Source organism: Epinephelus moara, chromosome 16, assembly GCF_006386435.1.
Source record: "Epinephelus moara isolate mb chromosome 16, YSFRI_EMoa_1.0, whole genome shotgun sequence".
NCBI classification, from domain to species: Eukaryota; Metazoa; Chordata; class Actinopteri; order Perciformes; family Serranidae; genus Epinephelus; species Epinephelus moara.
In genome coordinates, this window is record NC_065521.1 from 27,857,890 (window position 1) to 27,875,314 (window position 17,425).

General features: G+C 42.7%; 2 protein-coding genes across 2 annotated transcripts in view; one reads left to right on the plus strand and one right to left on the minus strand.

Moving 5' to 3' along the window:
* Positions 1-17,425, plus strand: part of cacna2d3a (calcium channel, voltage-dependent, alpha 2/delta subunit 3a) — a 146,166-nt gene that overhangs the window by 113,193 nt on the left and 15,548 nt on the right. The window contains exons 26-28 of the mRNA XM_050065576.1: positions 13,890-13,951; positions 14,412-14,456; positions 14,555-14,617. Coding sequence (XP_049921533.1) covers positions 13,890-13,951; positions 14,412-14,456; positions 14,555-14,617 — 170 coding nt within the window. The remainder of the gene's footprint in view (positions 1-13,889; positions 13,952-14,411; positions 14,457-14,554; positions 14,618-17,425) is intronic.
* LOC126403120 (leucine-rich repeat and transmembrane domain-containing protein 1) lies at positions 2,017-8,342 on the minus strand. The gene is made up of 4 exons (XM_050065585.1): positions 7,958-8,342; positions 5,624-6,008; positions 5,307-5,512; positions 2,017-3,813 (listed from the first exon to the last, which is right to left on the minus strand). Exons 1-4 carry the CDS (start codon positions 7,962-7,964, stop codon positions 3,284-3,286), a joined length of 1,128 nt encoding a protein of 375 aa, XP_049921542.1. The 5' UTR covers positions 7,965-8,342; the 3' UTR covers positions 2,017-3,283.

Consider the following 17,425-nt stretch of genomic DNA (forward strand, 5'->3'; position numbering starts at 1 on the left):
TGAATACGCTAATACACTAACTGAACAAGACAGGCTGATGACATCACACACCACGGGCCCTGCAGACATCGCTTGAGTCACAATGTTACTGTGTTCGTACATACACGCGTGTGTATTTCAGCGTGTGTGTGTGTGTGTGTGTGTGTGTGTGTGTGTGTCAGTGTTTGTGGTCACATCCTGAGCCACGTGCAGGGAGTCTGATGCCGTAATATACAGAGCCACAAAACTCAGGTCAGGCGTTAAGACCAAAGGCATCTGTGTACATTCATGTGCTTCCATACGACACTGAGTAGATTAAAAATCAACAGCTGATGGCAAATTATCAATATGTGGATATATATAGATAATAATAATAGATTTTTGTGATGTACACAGCAAGCTGCATTAATCTAATAACGCGGCGACGCGGCCCTGCCATGGCAGCCGCCCTTGGGCAAACAAATCAGTCTCCAGTGTGCCGCTGTCCAGCAACCTCGAATCTGTAGGGGAGGGGGGGCGGACACGACTCGCAGCAGTATTTTGAATTTGAGTGCAGTAACCGTTTTGGCCACATTCTTACATACAGCGCCTTTAAGATATCGACCTACCAAGTAGTATCGAAGCTTCTTCAGTCAACCCATACCTGCATATAAGTCCAGTCAGTTGTATAGTACATTTCAAGACATACGCATTTGACTTAAGTGCTGATCCTTTTTGTACCCACATCTAGAAAAAAAACATATTTGTATGGTTTAGCTCACAGCCAATCACTGCACACGCTCGTTGATTTAACCCAGTAATGATAAAGTTGGTGATTCAGAGTAAATCAGATAATTACTTCTAATACTTCAGAGTCATCTGCTCTTATGTCAAGACACTGGAAGAATTCATTACTTACTAAAGCGCATATAAGTACACACACCTATGCAGTCTTGAGACATAATTAAAGGAGACTTATGGTGCTTTAACTTGTTTTCTTTCATATATGGTAAAAGTAACCTCTGAGCAAAAACCTCAGGCTTCAGACCAGCGTGAATACTCTGTTTCCAACTGTCAGCTAGTGACAGGTTTCTTTATATGCCACTGCAAGTGTTTACATGATGTAGCTCACACTGCTACATGTAGCTACACGCTAACCTCTGGGAAACATGTAAACTCTGTTGCTAATGTTGTTAATGTTTCACCAGTTTCAGATCATATTCCTGTTGGAACATGTCTGGTTATGTTTAGAAGCATTTATTGGTGATTGTTTAACAAGACAAAGCGCCGTTGTACACAGTCATTCCCTGGCTGCCAGTACACGGCTACATGGGATTGGCCCACAAAGTCTAGCGTGTTGTATTTGACAGAGTTGGCAGTTAAAACAAAGTATCAAATAAAGTGCTGTATTGGTATCAGTATCATTTTAAGGGCACTGGCATTGGTACTTGCATTGTAATTATTTTTAATGATACACATCCCTATATGGGCAATATCCGAACATACATATTATAAAATTTATTTCTCATAAGCAGCAACTCATTAAAATTCTATCAAGTATAATCCACAATATTTTCATAGAAATAATGTGTTTCACCATTTTCTCTTGTCAGGTTATTTGACAAAATAATGCAACAGAAACTTCATCAACCAAAAAGCTAAAAGAAAAAGGTCACTGTGCCGGCAACACACGAAACGGAGAGGGGTAGAGACACCCATGCAATGCCTACTAATTTCAAGATTACCATGGTAACACTTTAAATGAGGGGTATTTTCCTGCTTTTTGGGGAATTTAGTGTGATAATGTCTTTTCACCAAAGCTTACGTGGCTACAGAAAATGGTACTTGATTGATTAAATTGAATTATCATTTTATTTGTTTTAGTTTTTAAAAAGTCAGTGAGAGAAGAAGTGGACATGTTTTTTTTTCTTTTTCAAAATTCCCCTCTTTTAAAGATAGTGTCTCCAATTAAAGGTCCACCGTGTAGGATTTAGTAGCATCTACTGGTGAGGTTGCAGATTGCAACTTACTGTAACTTCCCTTGTGTGCCAAGTGTGTAGGAGAACTACTGTTGCTGATACGAAAACATAAATGGCACTATCCAGGGCCAGTGTTTGGTTTGTCTGCTCTGGGCTACTGTAGAAACAACATGGCCGACTCTGTGGAAGAGGAACAGCTCTGTATGTAGATATAAACAGCTCCTTATGAGGTAATTAAAAACACAACAATTCCTATCTTCAGGTGATTATAAGCTAATGAAAACAGTTGTTGATATTATATTCCATTGCTGCTATAGATGGCCCTAAATCCTCCACACTGGACCTTTAGGGATGCATGCCTTCTCAAATTAGTTGCCAGTAGACATATAGTAATCAGGTATAATGTTTCCCTTTATTTTAAATAATACATACTGAATGACACGACTACCATTATGTGATCAGCATTAACTCACAAACAAGACTCATTTGATCTCTAAAACTGTAGATCTAAAAGTTTGTGTGTGACCGTGTGCAGCAGGATAATAATTCAAACTCATGAACCTGTAAAGTCATAGAAAAACAACAAGGCAGAGTCCAGGGTTTTGTTGTCGTTTTCGTTTTAGTTTGTTTCATTATTGCTTCAACGAATTTCCCATCTTCAGAAAAATATCCTTTAAGAAAAATCTCCTCAAAACTATATAACATTATTAGGCACAGACTCTTAAATTCTCTATAAATATGTGCATACAGTATACATCTCCACACACACACACACACACACACACTCGAGCACAAATGAAACACTGACACAAACACTCTCATTCTTCTTCTCATACTCTCACGTTAATGATACAGACAACTTAGAACAGAACTTATCTGACAGCAGCTGCCTACTATGAGTTTTCAAAATTGCCTCAAAATCAGACTCAAAATGATGAACAACAACCAAAAGACAACAAAGTCTGAAATCCATTTTTTTTAAATACCAGAGCTTTACTATTATACCTACAAATACACAATTATAAATATATAGCAATTTGTTCCTATCTGTGATATGCATTTCTCAGACAAAATGGAATTGATTCCCTTTGGATTCTTTGGCCTGCCCCTCGAACCCGCATACAGCAGAAGATACTCTTCTTATCAGTGCATAGTCAAATACCTGTGGAGTTTAGCTACCCAAGTCTCAGAAAGGAGGTGAACATACACACACGCCCGCACGTACAGAATCTCACTCTCTCCTTCTTACTCACACATGCACTAACACACACACATGGCAGCCAGAGAGGATTAGGTTAAAGGGTTGAGGCCCAGGTTTTTAAGTCCAAGGTTCATGCCATCATCTCCTAGGCGATAGCATTCTCCAGTGGTTCCTTCTCATCTGCTGTGGCATGATCTGCCCCCTGTGCTGCTGCCAACTCCTCGTTCTTCTTAAGCTCCCGCTGATATTTGGCCATGATAGCGGCGTAGGCGCAGCCGTACACTGCTGCAGCCAGCATCATCAGACACACGATCCCACACACTACGCCAGTGATGATCACTGTGGCAATTGCGTGGCGCAAGTTGACAGGCCGCTGCCTCTGCTTAGGTTCACACTCTGGCAAACCCCCTCCTGCTCCTCCTCCTCCTCCTCCCCCTCCACCGAAACCCTCCCCCATTGCCATGGGGACATGGACAGTGTGGCTGGAAGGATGAGCATGGTTGCCATGGGTGTGGCCTCGCAGTAGCCTCTCAGACTCCAGGTGGTGTATGTTTGCAAACAGGTAATGGTAGCTTGTGGTCATGCAGGCGTGGAAGAGCTGGTAAGGGACCTTCTGCAGGTCTCTGTCCCTCATTTCTTCCGGCTGGGAGCAAAGCACCTCATCCACCACTCCACCTTAGGATCAGAGTTACATAGTTAGATCAGAGAGGGTTGGTAAAAGAATGAGGGGCACGAGGGGATAGGGACACACACATTAGTCAGTTGTTGTGTATTATAAGCACATTAACTTGTGATAATTGCCGATTTCCTTTTTGGCAGCTCACAAGAGAGGAGGCCACAATCATAATCATCATAGCTGAGCCTAAACCAGCCCCTTACTTGTGATATTTATTTATGTAGGGTGTAATGGCTTACTTTTATGGGCCGTATTAGCAAGTGTGATATGATTAACACCTCAATCACTGGAGCCAAATCAGTTGAGTCCATTGGAGACAGCATTGAGCTAGGACTTTATGTGCTGCCCTCTGTTTGGCCCTTAAATCTCTTTATTATTTATCTCTCTCGGTATTCATGTCACACACTTGCCTTCTGCCTGCCTGATTAACCACCGGCTTTCTGTTAAGCATACATCCTTGTATCTGGGTCCATTGTTCTGTTTTGCACTAATTAGAATATTCAGCCTCTAAGACGAACGCTGTGTCAGGGTAACACAGGCATGTAGGCGGACTGGCCAACTCCGAGTGAGCCTAGTGTTTGCTGTACAGTGGTTATTTTGTTATCTAATGCATGCTGGGGTTGGTCTAGCATGGAAAATAATGTAGTTGAGTTAACTCTTAATCACCCAGATACACTCTCTATCTTTGGCTGTAGAGATCATCACCATCGTCATAGGAGCTGCTGCGTAGAGTGCCTGACATCATAACATGATCCGACATGCACGTGGTCACTTCCCCAAACACAGTACTCATTAATAATAGTATAAAAGCCAAAACAACCTGCATTCTTTCCACAGACACACGCCAAACAATATGAGACACACACATTCCACCATATTTGATAACTGTACTGACCTTCCAGCCTCTTCTAAACCCCGCTGTGTTGACCCCTTCATGTCAAACACTCAGTTATCTCATCTCTCCCTGTGTGTGTATCTCACTAGCTCAAGTTGCAACGTATAGAAATGCACAGATTTGATTGGCTTAGTAGCATCCTGTGAGATGATTTAACGCATAATTCTCAATGATTTATAGCTTACAGATCTCAGTCTGGATAGGATGATGTCTGGGTCTTGACCCGAGGGATGGAGAAGGATTGGAGGTTCACAGGGAGGACACACTTTGGTCATGGTTGGCACAAGGGGAATGGTGTCCCCTTCTCATCCCTCCTCAAATTGCCTACTGATTATAGCTATTTGGAGTCAGCCCTTCTATTTAAAGTGCCAAAATAGGCTCTGCTCTTATTGTGTAAACTCATCATTTCAAAATAGAGCCCAGCCATTTGTGCTCTAGTAGTTCTCGGATACTTGCTTAGGTTAAAGGTCAGCATCATTCATAGTGTACTATTACCATAATTTACTATGATGCCCAGCAGGAAAGGCTTTGAGATAGATGTTGGAGATGTTACAGACATCCCCCACAGCTACCGCCTGGAGCTACAAGTGGTCTAACCTTTGAAGAGGTAGGACTCCAGCCAGAGTTTGAGGCCTATGAGCTGGCAGTCACACCTCCAGGGGTTGCCTCGTAGTGTGAGGCTGTCCAAGCGGGTCAGAGCCTCCAACAGGGAACGGTCCAGTCGCGTTAGCCTGTTGTGCGCTAGCCCGAGGTGGCTGAGGTTCCTCAAACTGTCCCCCATGGCTCCAGGCAAACCCCACAGGCTGCAAGAAGGGATACGGCAAGGAAACAAGATCAGGTACAGTGAGTTATGTGGGATCAAGTTTGTATTGTTCGACAAAGGACAAACAAAAGTTACGGTTTTGTTGCCTAACCTGTTGTGTGAGAGGTCAAGGTGCGAAAGGGAGCGGATAGGTCCAAGCAACCGCTTATCGAGCTCTCTCAGGCTGTTGTAGGCCAGGCTTAGGCGCTGTAGAGTCCTGAGACCCAGCAGCGCAGTCGGCGAAACAGATGTTATAGAGTTATTAGATAGATCAAGAATGCGGACGAGTGGTATTTCTCGGAAAGCCATCGATCCCAGCCCCCTGATACGGTTATCCTGGAGATACAGTTCTTGGGTGTCCGGATGCAGTCGTCGGGGGATGTCGTATAGGCCTCGACCCCGGCAGTCTACTACTTTGGTGTTGCTGTTGCAGCTGCACTCCTTTGGACAGGCATGTGACGAAGAGAGGAGGGAGAGGAGGGCACACAGCAGTACCACTGTGGAGACAGGGGGACATAACATTAGATTAGACATGCTGTGCTCGTGCATTTGCATCTAAGTATGAAAAATATTTTATTTTCTAGGTTGACTAAAGATGTGAACTCTTTCAGCAACGATCTCTTTCAGTGATTGCCCTTGACTACTATTACATAACTGCATACATTCACACCAGTCCTCAACTGCCATCATGAAGAGACATTGAAATTCATATCAGTGCATCTGGAAATGAAGTCTGTAGAAAAGAATGCAGCTCACTCAGATAGCACTCTTCTTTGTCTAATAAACAAGAAAGTAAACTTATTACTAATATGCCAACTCCCACTTCCCACCCTCCCTTAGACAGCGGCCCTAGGTGACTTCATCAAAGACTCATAACCCCTCACCCACACTCCACCCACACACAAATCCATACACAGCAGATATTGGGTGTCTGATTCCCTTTGAGATGACTTCACATGGCCATTCCTTCTGGAACATTACAGCCGTATTTATAGCATCGGCTGGACTAGCTCGAGGCTCAATGAAATGTAGCTCCGACCCAAGCCTTGGGAATGTAGCTGGCTCACAAGTTACTCTCACATATCCTGAGCAGACTGAATAACTGCGCCGTGTTTATCTACTGTACATATGCATATAATGTTCTTCAGCAGCCGTGCTCCTGATTGGGTTTGTTTAATGTTTTCTCAAATGGGAATTATCTTTTTCTTTCTGCATCAGGCAACATCTCCCAGTACAATCTTCTCCTAAATGATGCCTTTGTGATGAGGCAGCTGCAAGTCTCATATCAACCTGGAGCTTATTTTCAGATTGGTATTAGGGAACACTGTGCAACTATGATCTGTAATAATCAAACAACCATTGAGGGATGTTGATTTGAAAAGGACAGTACGACCTGAATGTTTACATTCAGTGGTCACACCATGCAACTCACATGTTTGCTATTTAGCATGCAGCAGTTATGCAGCAGTATCACTTGGAAAATACAAAGCCTATCTCCTGCTGCTCCCTTTTCTTTGAACAAACATTATTGTAACACAGTGTACTAATTAAAGTGACAGTGTCTCATTTACAAGCATGTAATCATCGCTTTGTCTCTGCCTGGCTCGTGCACTTCTTGCAGTGAACTGTGGTTTGCAGGTTTAGAAATACCCAGGTGCAGGCGCTCCTCTGTCTAATCTCAGGTGTTAGTTTGGTACGGTGGCTCTTGGCAGTGTTGCTGTTATGATATTATGTGGCGCTCGCATCAACAAAAACAATCAGAACACGGCTGGGTTGAGATTTAGCGCGCTGTAGTGCAAAGCCCTGTGTTAATTGCGTCCTTGTCGGTGAAGTGAGAGTGTTTATGTGTGCATGCAAGGATGCATTTAATCACATGCGCTCACACACGTGTGCACCTACTCATAAACGAACTCATATACATACAATGCATGGACACACATAAACAGCATCAGCTCAGTGGAGCGTTGTAACAGCAGCTCTGGAATGAGGTCAACACAGGAGAATGGCTATTTGCTCTGATGTGTCCCTCCAGCCCAAAGTACACACAGAGATGCTTGTAATGACATGCGCGCACAACACACACACACACACACACACACACAGCAAGTACTGCTTGAAATCAGCTTGGTAGCAATGTCAAAACCGACTTGCAATGGGGAAACACTCAGAGGTGATGCTAATGTGCAGCTGTTAACGTAAAAGTGTGAATGGAGTGTTGACGTGTGTGCATGTAACTGTTTTAATACAGGAAGTGGTGCAAGCAAAGAGCAGTCCATGCTTCATTACTACTCAGTTATACAACAGTTTACACAACATACTAGACTCAGCAGCTGATGGCAGCCCACCTAGCCATGCACACACACACCACACACACACACACACACACACACACACACACACACACGTAGTCATGTTGTTATTTTCTCCACAGTGATGGAGCTCCTACCTCTCATATCTGCCAGTCGTCCTTGGGCCGCTCGCGTTCAATCTTCTTTTAGCTCCCTTTCTGGATTCTAGTGGCTGTCATTGGTTGATGATCCATTAGCAGTCAGTAGTAGGTTGAGATAAGCTGTCCTGGCTCTCATCTGTGTAGGCTGATATGGTCAATAGGTAGGGATTAGAGAGGCCGAGATCAGCAGCAGAAACCTGTGTTGCCCTCAGGATCCCCAGCACTGCCTGCACGGGCATGAAACCCCATCAGAGCGGGCAGATCAGAGCACAGAGAGCTTACTGCCAGCCAGCCAGCCAGTCTGGGAATCAATGGAGTTAGGGAGCTCTGCTTCTCTCTCTCTCTCTCTCTCTCTCTCTCTCTCTCTCTTTCTCTCTCTCGCTCTATATCTCTCTGTGTAGCTCTCTCACTGCCTCTCAGCCTCTCTTTCTGTCTCTTGTATTTTTCTTAATGCTGTTTATTTTGCCTGTGTTTCAGTATCCCCTCTCCTCTTGCTTGTTTTTGTTTTATTTCTGCTCCCCTATTGTATCCACTGTGTGGAGATGGTGTGTCATCTCCCAGTGGACAGCTGCTCCTCTTAAATCATAGCGGGCGCAAACACGTACGCTGACATTCACGTTACCTCCTGTCACTCTGGCAAGAGTTGAACAAGACCAAAATTAGCTCTGGATTGCGGTGTGTCAAATACACAAATACTCAAAACATTTCGACACACAGTGAACACAGTCAGGAGGATGCCCGTTGCCGTGGCATGCTCTGATGATATTATGCATGAGCCGTGGGCAGAAGGGCTGGCAGAACACGCCCCCAGCACAGCAACACGGAACGCACGAATGCACACATACGCATGCACGCACGCACACAGCAGGATATTAAGCTGTTGCAGTAAATTCATGTGGATTTTTTTTTTCTGCATGTAAATGGATTGACAGTTAAGCTTATATGACCTTGTAGGTCGCTTAAAGGAGAAGCAAAAAAAATGGACAAAGGAGACAGGAACAAATTAATGATAGAATCACTTTTAACGATGAATATGATTAAGCTTACACGCTGACCTTGTCTTGTAGTGCTCTCCCTGGTATTTGCCCTCCTGTCCATCCATATTTATATCCTTTCTTCTGCTGAAGGGCATGACAATTATTTTCATTCTGTCACATAAAGTAAAAAGTGAAGTCAATATGTGTCACCAGTTTATACTGAGTTGGTTAATTGTGGTAAATGTGTGAAAATATTTGCCTCGAGCAAATAATGCACACATGATTACAATTTAAAAATGCATGTATTAGGGTCATGCACCTGCATCCACACTCATTTGCACACTTGAGCGGTCATGTGCACCTCCATAGGCAAATACATCCTCAAATGTGTGATGACACCTCTCTATTTGCTAAAAGCCCATATTGTTGATGTGCACAGCCACAGACACTTTGTGGTGTTTGTGCTGCTACATCTCAAAAATGTTAAGCATCAAGTTACAAAAAAAGAAAGAGAAAACATGCCCTTCTTTTCCTCCGCTAACCAGATTGTCATATATTATCACTATGGGTGTCCCCTGTGATGCATTTAATGCATGTGGCATTACAGGACTGCAAGGATGGTTTGCATATGATCTTTTCTAATTAATCGAGAGCTATTTGAGATCTGGCCACCATAGATTTATTTATTTATTTTCTTGAATGTTAAGGAAAGACCCGTCTGGTTTAAATCTTTCATTCGTATTTATGCAACAACGCTAAGTCTCAATTTCGTCTCAACCTCTGCACACAGGAAGGGGAGGTCAGTGGAGCCTAAGTCTTGTAGACTGCTGGCATCCTTAACAGCAGCCTCCTGTTCTGCTCGTCCTCTGAGTGTTGCTCAGCATCTTGACATGATCCGCCCCTGCGCTGTGTAGCTGCCGCGGAATGCACCGCCACATTTGCAAATCACTACATCTCTCACACGGCCCTGTGTGTTTGTGACACTAGTGTGTGGGTTTGGGCTCGTCCTGAACGTGCTGTCACTGGGATGTGACTTGATGCACACACATTCAAAGAGAAATACACAACATCACTTTAGCCATTGCTTCGGCATGTACATGAGCACATACGTGCACACGCTCGGATTCACCCTCCCGCTGATGGATGTATACGTTTTTACAATCCTTATTAGACTCCCAAATATCTGTAGGATTTAAACCGGTTGTCATCTCTTCCTGCCTGGGATTGCACTCATAACAGATTGGTGATGGGGGGGGGGGGGGGGGATTTGGAGTGGATTTTACGTCTCTTCATCTTTGGACTCATAAACCCAGCTCAGGGCATAAATACCCCCAAGTTCTTAAATCACACCTAGGGAAATTAAATGTTCCCCCATAGTACAGAAAATTCCTGAGCATTAGTGAGACAGATTTGGGCTTTTCTCTTTCTGCTTTGAGCCGACTTCCAGGTAGCAGCCAGCATTGGTGCACTTTTAACCTCTAATATAATTTTACGGAGCAAACCCCTGTGCTGCTTGTGTTGGATTTATTTTTCCATAAATCGTCCTTGCTGAACAGATCCTATATTATGTAACTATATTTGAAATATTGTTTTATTCATTTTACAATTTTATATTACATCTTCAAATTGTTTGAAGGCTGTGTGTTTTAGAATTCTGACAACATTTGACCTCGTTATCTTTTTTCCTTCTCAGTTGCTATTCCCTTTGTTTTCACAGCTCTTTAAGAGTAGATGATGGTGTATCTTTTATTGGTTTAATGATCTAGGTTCTCCCTGGTTTTATACCATGTGTGTTTCCATTGCTGTTGCCCAGCATCTTAAATTAGCCTCTCCTCCTGGGTTTTCCATGTGGGTGTAGAAATGGTGGGCTGCTGAAAGGATCTGGCAAAGCTTATGACGGGATAATCTGCACCTGTTCCTCTGGGCACGGGCTAAAACAGGCCACAGCAGCACCCCACTGCACACTGCACTTAAACAATCATGCGAAATGCACAAGCACACCCCAACAGAAGTGCAAACCAATGGAATATTTCTCACTGATAATGTTCTCTTCACGGGTTGGCGTCCAGTGAAGCTTTCGGAATATATATGTTTTTTAAAATCCTCTGGTTTAAGCTTTTAAGGTGCAGTCAGCGAGTTTCTCCTCACGGTCCGCTAGCTGTCCATTCTGTGTGTGCGCTGAAAATAAAAATCCGGTGTTGTTCATACGCAGCCCTGGCTCTGTAAATGGGAAACAAACAATGCGGCTCAGACCGAGTCACACAACATTATTCCAGCCAAACGAGCGTTCGTGCTTGCGCAGAGTGCAGGGAAAAGGCCATGGATGTATAAAGAGAAAGGCAGTGGAAGCGAGAGGGACGGTGAATCTAGCACGTGAAGGGAGGGGAGTATTTGTTTGGGTGTTGAGCACCAACAGTCTTTCTCCAGAATGACTGACCTTACCTAGAAGTGAGGATTTTTGTTTTTATATGGATCCAGTCTACATGCACAGTCACCTTACTTTACATAACATTAACTGCTATAATAACAGTACTACATTTACTACTGTTAAAAACATACAGTATAGTAACCATAAAACACAGTATATTATAATAATTATATTAGCTGTGTGTGTACATGTGTTTTTAGAATCCACATTTTATAAAAAAACAAAAACAAAGATCAGCTCAACATTATTGTTTAATTAAACATTAAGGCGGCACGGTGGTGCAGTGGTTAGCATTGTCACCTCACAGCAAGAGGGTTTCTGGTTTGAACCCAGGTTGGGGGAGCCCTTCTGTGAGGAGTTTGCATGTTCTCCCTGTGTCAGCGTGGGTTTTCTCCGGGTACTCCGGCTTCCTCCCACAGTCCAAAGACATGCAGGTTAATTGGTGACTCTAAATTGTCCGTAGGTGTGAATGTGAGTGTGAATGGTTGTCTGTCTCTATGTGTCAGCCCTGTGATAGTCTGGTGACCTGTCCAGGTTGTACCCTGCTTCTCGCCCAGTGTCAGCTGGGATAGGCTCCAGCCCCCTCAAGACCTCTACATTAAGTATATAATTGACAAGCTGCATTATATTAATCATATAACAGAGAACACTGACTCTAGTTTCACACATTGCTTAATACCTGTAACATAACAGTGAGATATATATATGGTCAACTCTTTCCTCTTTAATAGCTATCAATTAATAGATAAGTTATTCATAAGCACTTCAAGTTATCTAAAAGTGTGATGCATAAATTGTCCAATAACTGCTTCCAAATCCCATAAATGATAAAAAAAAACATCTGCAATTTATAACATGGCTAATTTTTGCAATGGAATTTGTACAGATGTGTTCAGATGGGACTTCCAGTTTGGAAATAAAATGTGTTGCAAATGAGATATGCTCTTTCAAGAATTAAAACATCATGTTTCCAGCCATAAAAACGAGGTAGTCATGGACCACAATAAATTTCACAACTGTCATGATTATCGACATTATTTTGTTTCAGTCTGAAATCATTTTTGCGCGATACGTTGGCACACTTTTGTCTTTGAAGGTTGTTGCATGTGTGCATGCATCTATTTAACATTCTTTTGAATTATGCTGCTTGAGTATGTGGTGTTTAAAGGTCCAATGTGAGGGATTTAGTGACATCTAGAGGTGAGGTTTCAGAACTGAAACTTCTCTCATGTGCCAAGCATATAGAGGAACTATGGTGGCCGACGCAAGAGCACAAATGGTCCTCTCTAGAGCAAGTGTTTGGTTTGTCTGTTGTGGGCTGCTGTAGAAGAACATGGTAAAGTCCATGGAAGAGAACCTCATTCTGAATTAATTAAAAACACAACAATATTTATTTTCAGGTGATTATAAACTAATAAAAGCAATGAATATTATATACCATTTCTGACAACAGATGGGCCTTTAAGCTCCATATGGTCTATGTATTACACACCTTGCATTCAGTCTTTTTGCATTTTCTTTCTTTCAGTGTGAAATACCTTCACACAGCTGATATAAAGATAGCAAACAATAACTTGCATCGCAGTGCAATTTTTATAATTTCCCCTGTGTCAAATAATCATCCTGTGTCAGCTCGATACAGTAAGTCAACCGTTGTCTACAATGGCCAATCAGTGTATCTGTATCTTACTGTAGTGTAATGTCCCTGCTGTTAAACCCATCCAAATGCCACATTCTAAGCCATTTAGTTTCCTACCTGTGGCTGCTCTGCATATGGATGAAGCTCTAAATTGCGCTCCTGGAAAGACTTACAGACTCCAAATGCATGGCAAACCCCCACTGAGAGAAAGCTAGGGTCCTCTGAGTCTTAGTAGCAGGGGGTAGAGGGAGAGGAGGGAAGTTAAAGCCTGTGGTGAATGTGTCAATCTTTCCTCAGCCAACTCTGAAAAAGCTGACACATTTAATGTCAGCGACTGTTTTTTTTGGGGGGTTTTTTCCAAGCAAGGAATTCTGGTCAGATCTGTGCATTTAGCGACCTGCTGGGATGAAGCTTATGTAAGTGAGAGCAGCTCTGTATACCAACTCTGGAAATGCCTATCGGGATAACAACAGGGAGGCAGACTGAGGAATGGGATGGATTTCTTGTGGGCACAGGGAGAGAGGTCTGGTTTAGAATCGTGTGAAACTGCATTTTGAGTGTGGTTAGCAGCATCTGTGCACATGTGTGCAGATATTATATACAAACACACATACTTAGCCTGGCAGAAATATAAGCTGACATGAGTGTAATTGCCCTTTTGGCCTATTTTGTCCAGCAGGCGTTCAACGCAGTGGACGTGTCTATGTGTCTTTTCCCTCAGTTGGGGTTAATGAAAGATTCACTTTGACTCTGTGTGTATAGTTATAATCTCTCTCTTGCCTGTAGGATGACCTCTGTTGTGATAAAGATCACGGTGCACTTTAAACACACAGAACACACACATGTCCAGTTGCTGCATCGCTGTGACTGTCGTCTCTCTTTCAGCTGTGGGCATTCAGATGAAACTGGAGTTCTTTCAGAAGAAATTCTGGACTGCCAGCAGACAGGTACACATGCAGAAACACACATCCTACATGCTTTCACATTCACCTGTATAATACAGACACCTTTGTAAAGGTAAAATAACCTATAGTAACTAGCTCCTCCAACCCAACTATCTACTAAAATTGTAAAAATACATGAAAATTAAACACAAAGGCAGGTCAAGTCTATTTGAAAAGTTTGTATTTTCTTTGTTTAATGCTGTTTTGTAGTTGAATAATAACTTGACCTGTCCCTACATGTTTTGAATATTTAATAACTCCAAGACCCATAAAATCTGTTTGTGTTTTTTGGCAGAACATTTAACACATAAAGGTCATCATTCTGTTTCATTCCATTTATTTATTTGAAAAGGATTTTGGAAGACAGTAAAGGTTCCCAGCTGACAAAGGGAATCTATAAACAGCCTATATATGTGCTGTGTTACTCATATGTATGCAGTCATATTATTTTTTTGTCTTACAGTGTGCAGCATTAGACGGGAAATGCTCCATAAGCTGTGATGATGAGGTCGGTCAGCCTTCCTTTTCTCCACCAACCATGCATGACTGCGTCACTTTTACCTCTCACAACTACTCTAAGTGTTTTTTTTTTTTTCTATTTAACAGAACATTAACTGCTACCTCATCGACAACAATGGCTTTGTTCTGGTAGCAGAGGACTACACTCTGGTAAGACATCGCCGCACAAAGAGACGCACATGCACATGTACTGTAGAGCCAGATCTTGCAAGATCAGTGGAAAAGACTGCATAGTAGTTATAGTCAGAAAAAAAACACACGTTTATTTTTGTTTTTCACGCAAGCAGAAAACAAGCGGAAAAAGAGAAGGTACAATTAACCCATTAGTTATTTCCGATTCCAGCAGTAGGCCACATTTAGAGGCACAATTGTGTTTGTGCCAAGTGAGAGTATACCATTTATATTAAGGGACAGTTCACCCTAAAATCTAAATTTATATTTTTCCCTTTTTCCTGTAGTGCTATTTATCAGTCTAGGTTGTTTTGATATGAGTTGCTGAGTGTTGGAGATATCAGCTCTAGAGATGTCTGCCTTCTCTTCAGTATATTGGAACTAGATTACACTCGGCTTGTGGTGCTCAAAGTGCCAACATTTGAGAAACTCAACAGCAATGTCTCTTTGCAGAAACCATGACCTGGTTATTCAAGATAATCCACAGACCTTGTTGTGAGCAGTTTCATGTAGGAACTATTTTCTACACACGCCAACTGTATCACCACACAGAAGGAAGCGTGCATCTACTCATGGGTGAAGGCTTGTGCTCCTGACAGCGCCAGATATGAACATAAATGGCGTCCTCCTCGGCTGAGCTGTAACGTTAGCTCAGTGGTGTTAGGTGAGCTAGCAGTAGATGCACTCCTCCTTCTGCATGGTGATATGGCAGGTGAAAATAGTTCCTACATGAAACTGCTCACAGCATCTGTGGATTATCTTGAGTAACGTCCTGATCACACAGAAAGCATTTTAGCAGCTGGATGCATTTTTTTGTACTTGTTTTTAATGAGAATGAAGGGAAGACCTTGTTGTGAGCAGTTTTATATAGGAATTGTTTTATTTCTACAGAACTATAACTGCCAGCTGTGTCACTGTGCAGGAGGACACAGGCATCTACTCATGGACGAGAGGCCTGTGCTGGTGACAGCGTGAGATGTAAACATTAATAGCGTCCTCCACGGCTGAGCTGTCAGGTTAGCTAGCTAAGTAGTGCTAGATGAGCTAGCAGTAGTTGCACTCTTCCTTCTGTGCAATGATACAGTCGGCATATGCAGTTTGGTAGAGAGATAATAGTTCCGAGATGAAACTGCTCACAACAAGGTCTATGGATTATATCGAGTAACTGAATGATGATTTCTGGAAAGAGACATCACTGTTGAGTTTTTAAAAATATTTTTTTGGCGCTTTGGGCATCACTAGCCGAGTGCCATCTAGTTCCATTCAAGAAAAGGGAGACATCTCTACAGGTGATATCTCCAACACTCTGCAACTCACATCTAAACAATCAAGATAGATAAATAGTACTACAGGTAAAAAGAAAAATATGTATTTTTGATTTTGGGGTGAACTGTCCCTTTAAATCAGGATTAAGATTACATTATTTCAGAGATGGTTGGGTCTGTAATGAAACGTGTAAGTCCAAGACTGAGCTAAAATTGGAGTAACAGTGCATATCTACCTCTCACATTTGTTTTTCTGTCATAATTATAATAATCTTTCTGCATCTCATGCATATTGTTGCTTAGACTGCTCTCAAGGAGACATGGTGCTGCCCTAGCATATACCCTCTGCTTAGCTGTCACCAGACGTGCTGTCACTCTGGCTTTGGCTCATCTCGAAGCCAGTCCGCTGGCTGTCACTGCCCTTCCCTTCCTCTGCATGGTCTTTTCACGTGTCTCTCACTTGCTGGCTCCTTTTTTTTTATCTTAACTTAGAGGTGAGGGTGCATTTAGGGTTCCACTTGTCAAGTTGTTTTATCTCGTTATTGTTGTGTAGAGAAAAATGTCATTGACCAACATGGTAACATTAATGTGTTCAGTCAAAATGTTATATTAATAGTGTGAAGACCAGGCTGTGTCATTTCAGGCAATCTCACTGTCTCTACTGTAGGAGGAGGTTTCAGAGGTGGCAGGTGGGATTCTCTGCCTCCCAGGTGTCAAGAAAATTAGGCTGTGGAGGGATGGAGGGTGTAGTTCACACTCCAGGTCCTGAGTCTGATAAGGCTAATGGATGCTAATGGTTTGATAGCTTTGTGCCTGGGGCATGAATTGGCTTGGAGCACTTTGGACAGGCAGGAGGTAAGACCTGTGACTGTGTAACAGCCATGAATCTCAGGGGTCTCGAATCAAGTTAGTTGGTATGTAGAAACAATTGAACCAAAGAGGTTACAGAGCCTGCTTTGGACAATGGTAAATGGACTGCACTTGTCTAGCGCTTTTCTAGTCTTCCGACCACTGAAAGTGCTTTTACACTATGTCACATTCAGCCATTAACACACATATTCACACACTGGTGGCCGTGGGTACCATATGTGGTGCCACCTGCTACTTAGGAAGCATTCACACGCACTCACACACTGATGGAACAGCCACTGAGATCAAACTGCTGATCTAACAATTGACCTTTTGCTAAGCCCCGCCCCTTTGTGATGGTCCAACCAGCTGTCAGAATAAGTATGGAGCCCACACTGTAACTAACTGCACTCCCTGAGGAGTTATTTTTGGGAAAATGAAGCCGTGATTCCAGAGAGAAGCAGACAGAGGGGTCTACAGTCTGTGTTTGAAGGATATATCCAGGATGTCAAACTGACTCAGCAGCAACAACAGGTTAAAAAGACAAAGATAGTTAGAAGCTAAAGCCGAACTATAGGCTACAGATCACAGTGTAAAAGTGAACCACCACATCACTGCTGATCGCCACACAAGACAATGAATATAAAGGGAAACTTTGCTGATATTGAACCAG

Excerpts from the sequence above, each read along its gene's own strand:
- LOC126403120 (XM_050065585.1), bottom strand. Across the intron at positions 5,513-5,623 it reads CTTGACCTCTCACACAACAG|CCTGTGGGGTTTGCCTGGAG; the intron begins GTTAGGCAACAA and ends CCCTTCTTGCAG. Across the intron at positions 3,814-5,306 it reads GGAGTCCTACCTCTTCAAAG|GTGGAGTGGTGGATGAGGTG; the intron begins GTTAGACCACTT and ends TCTGATCCTAAG.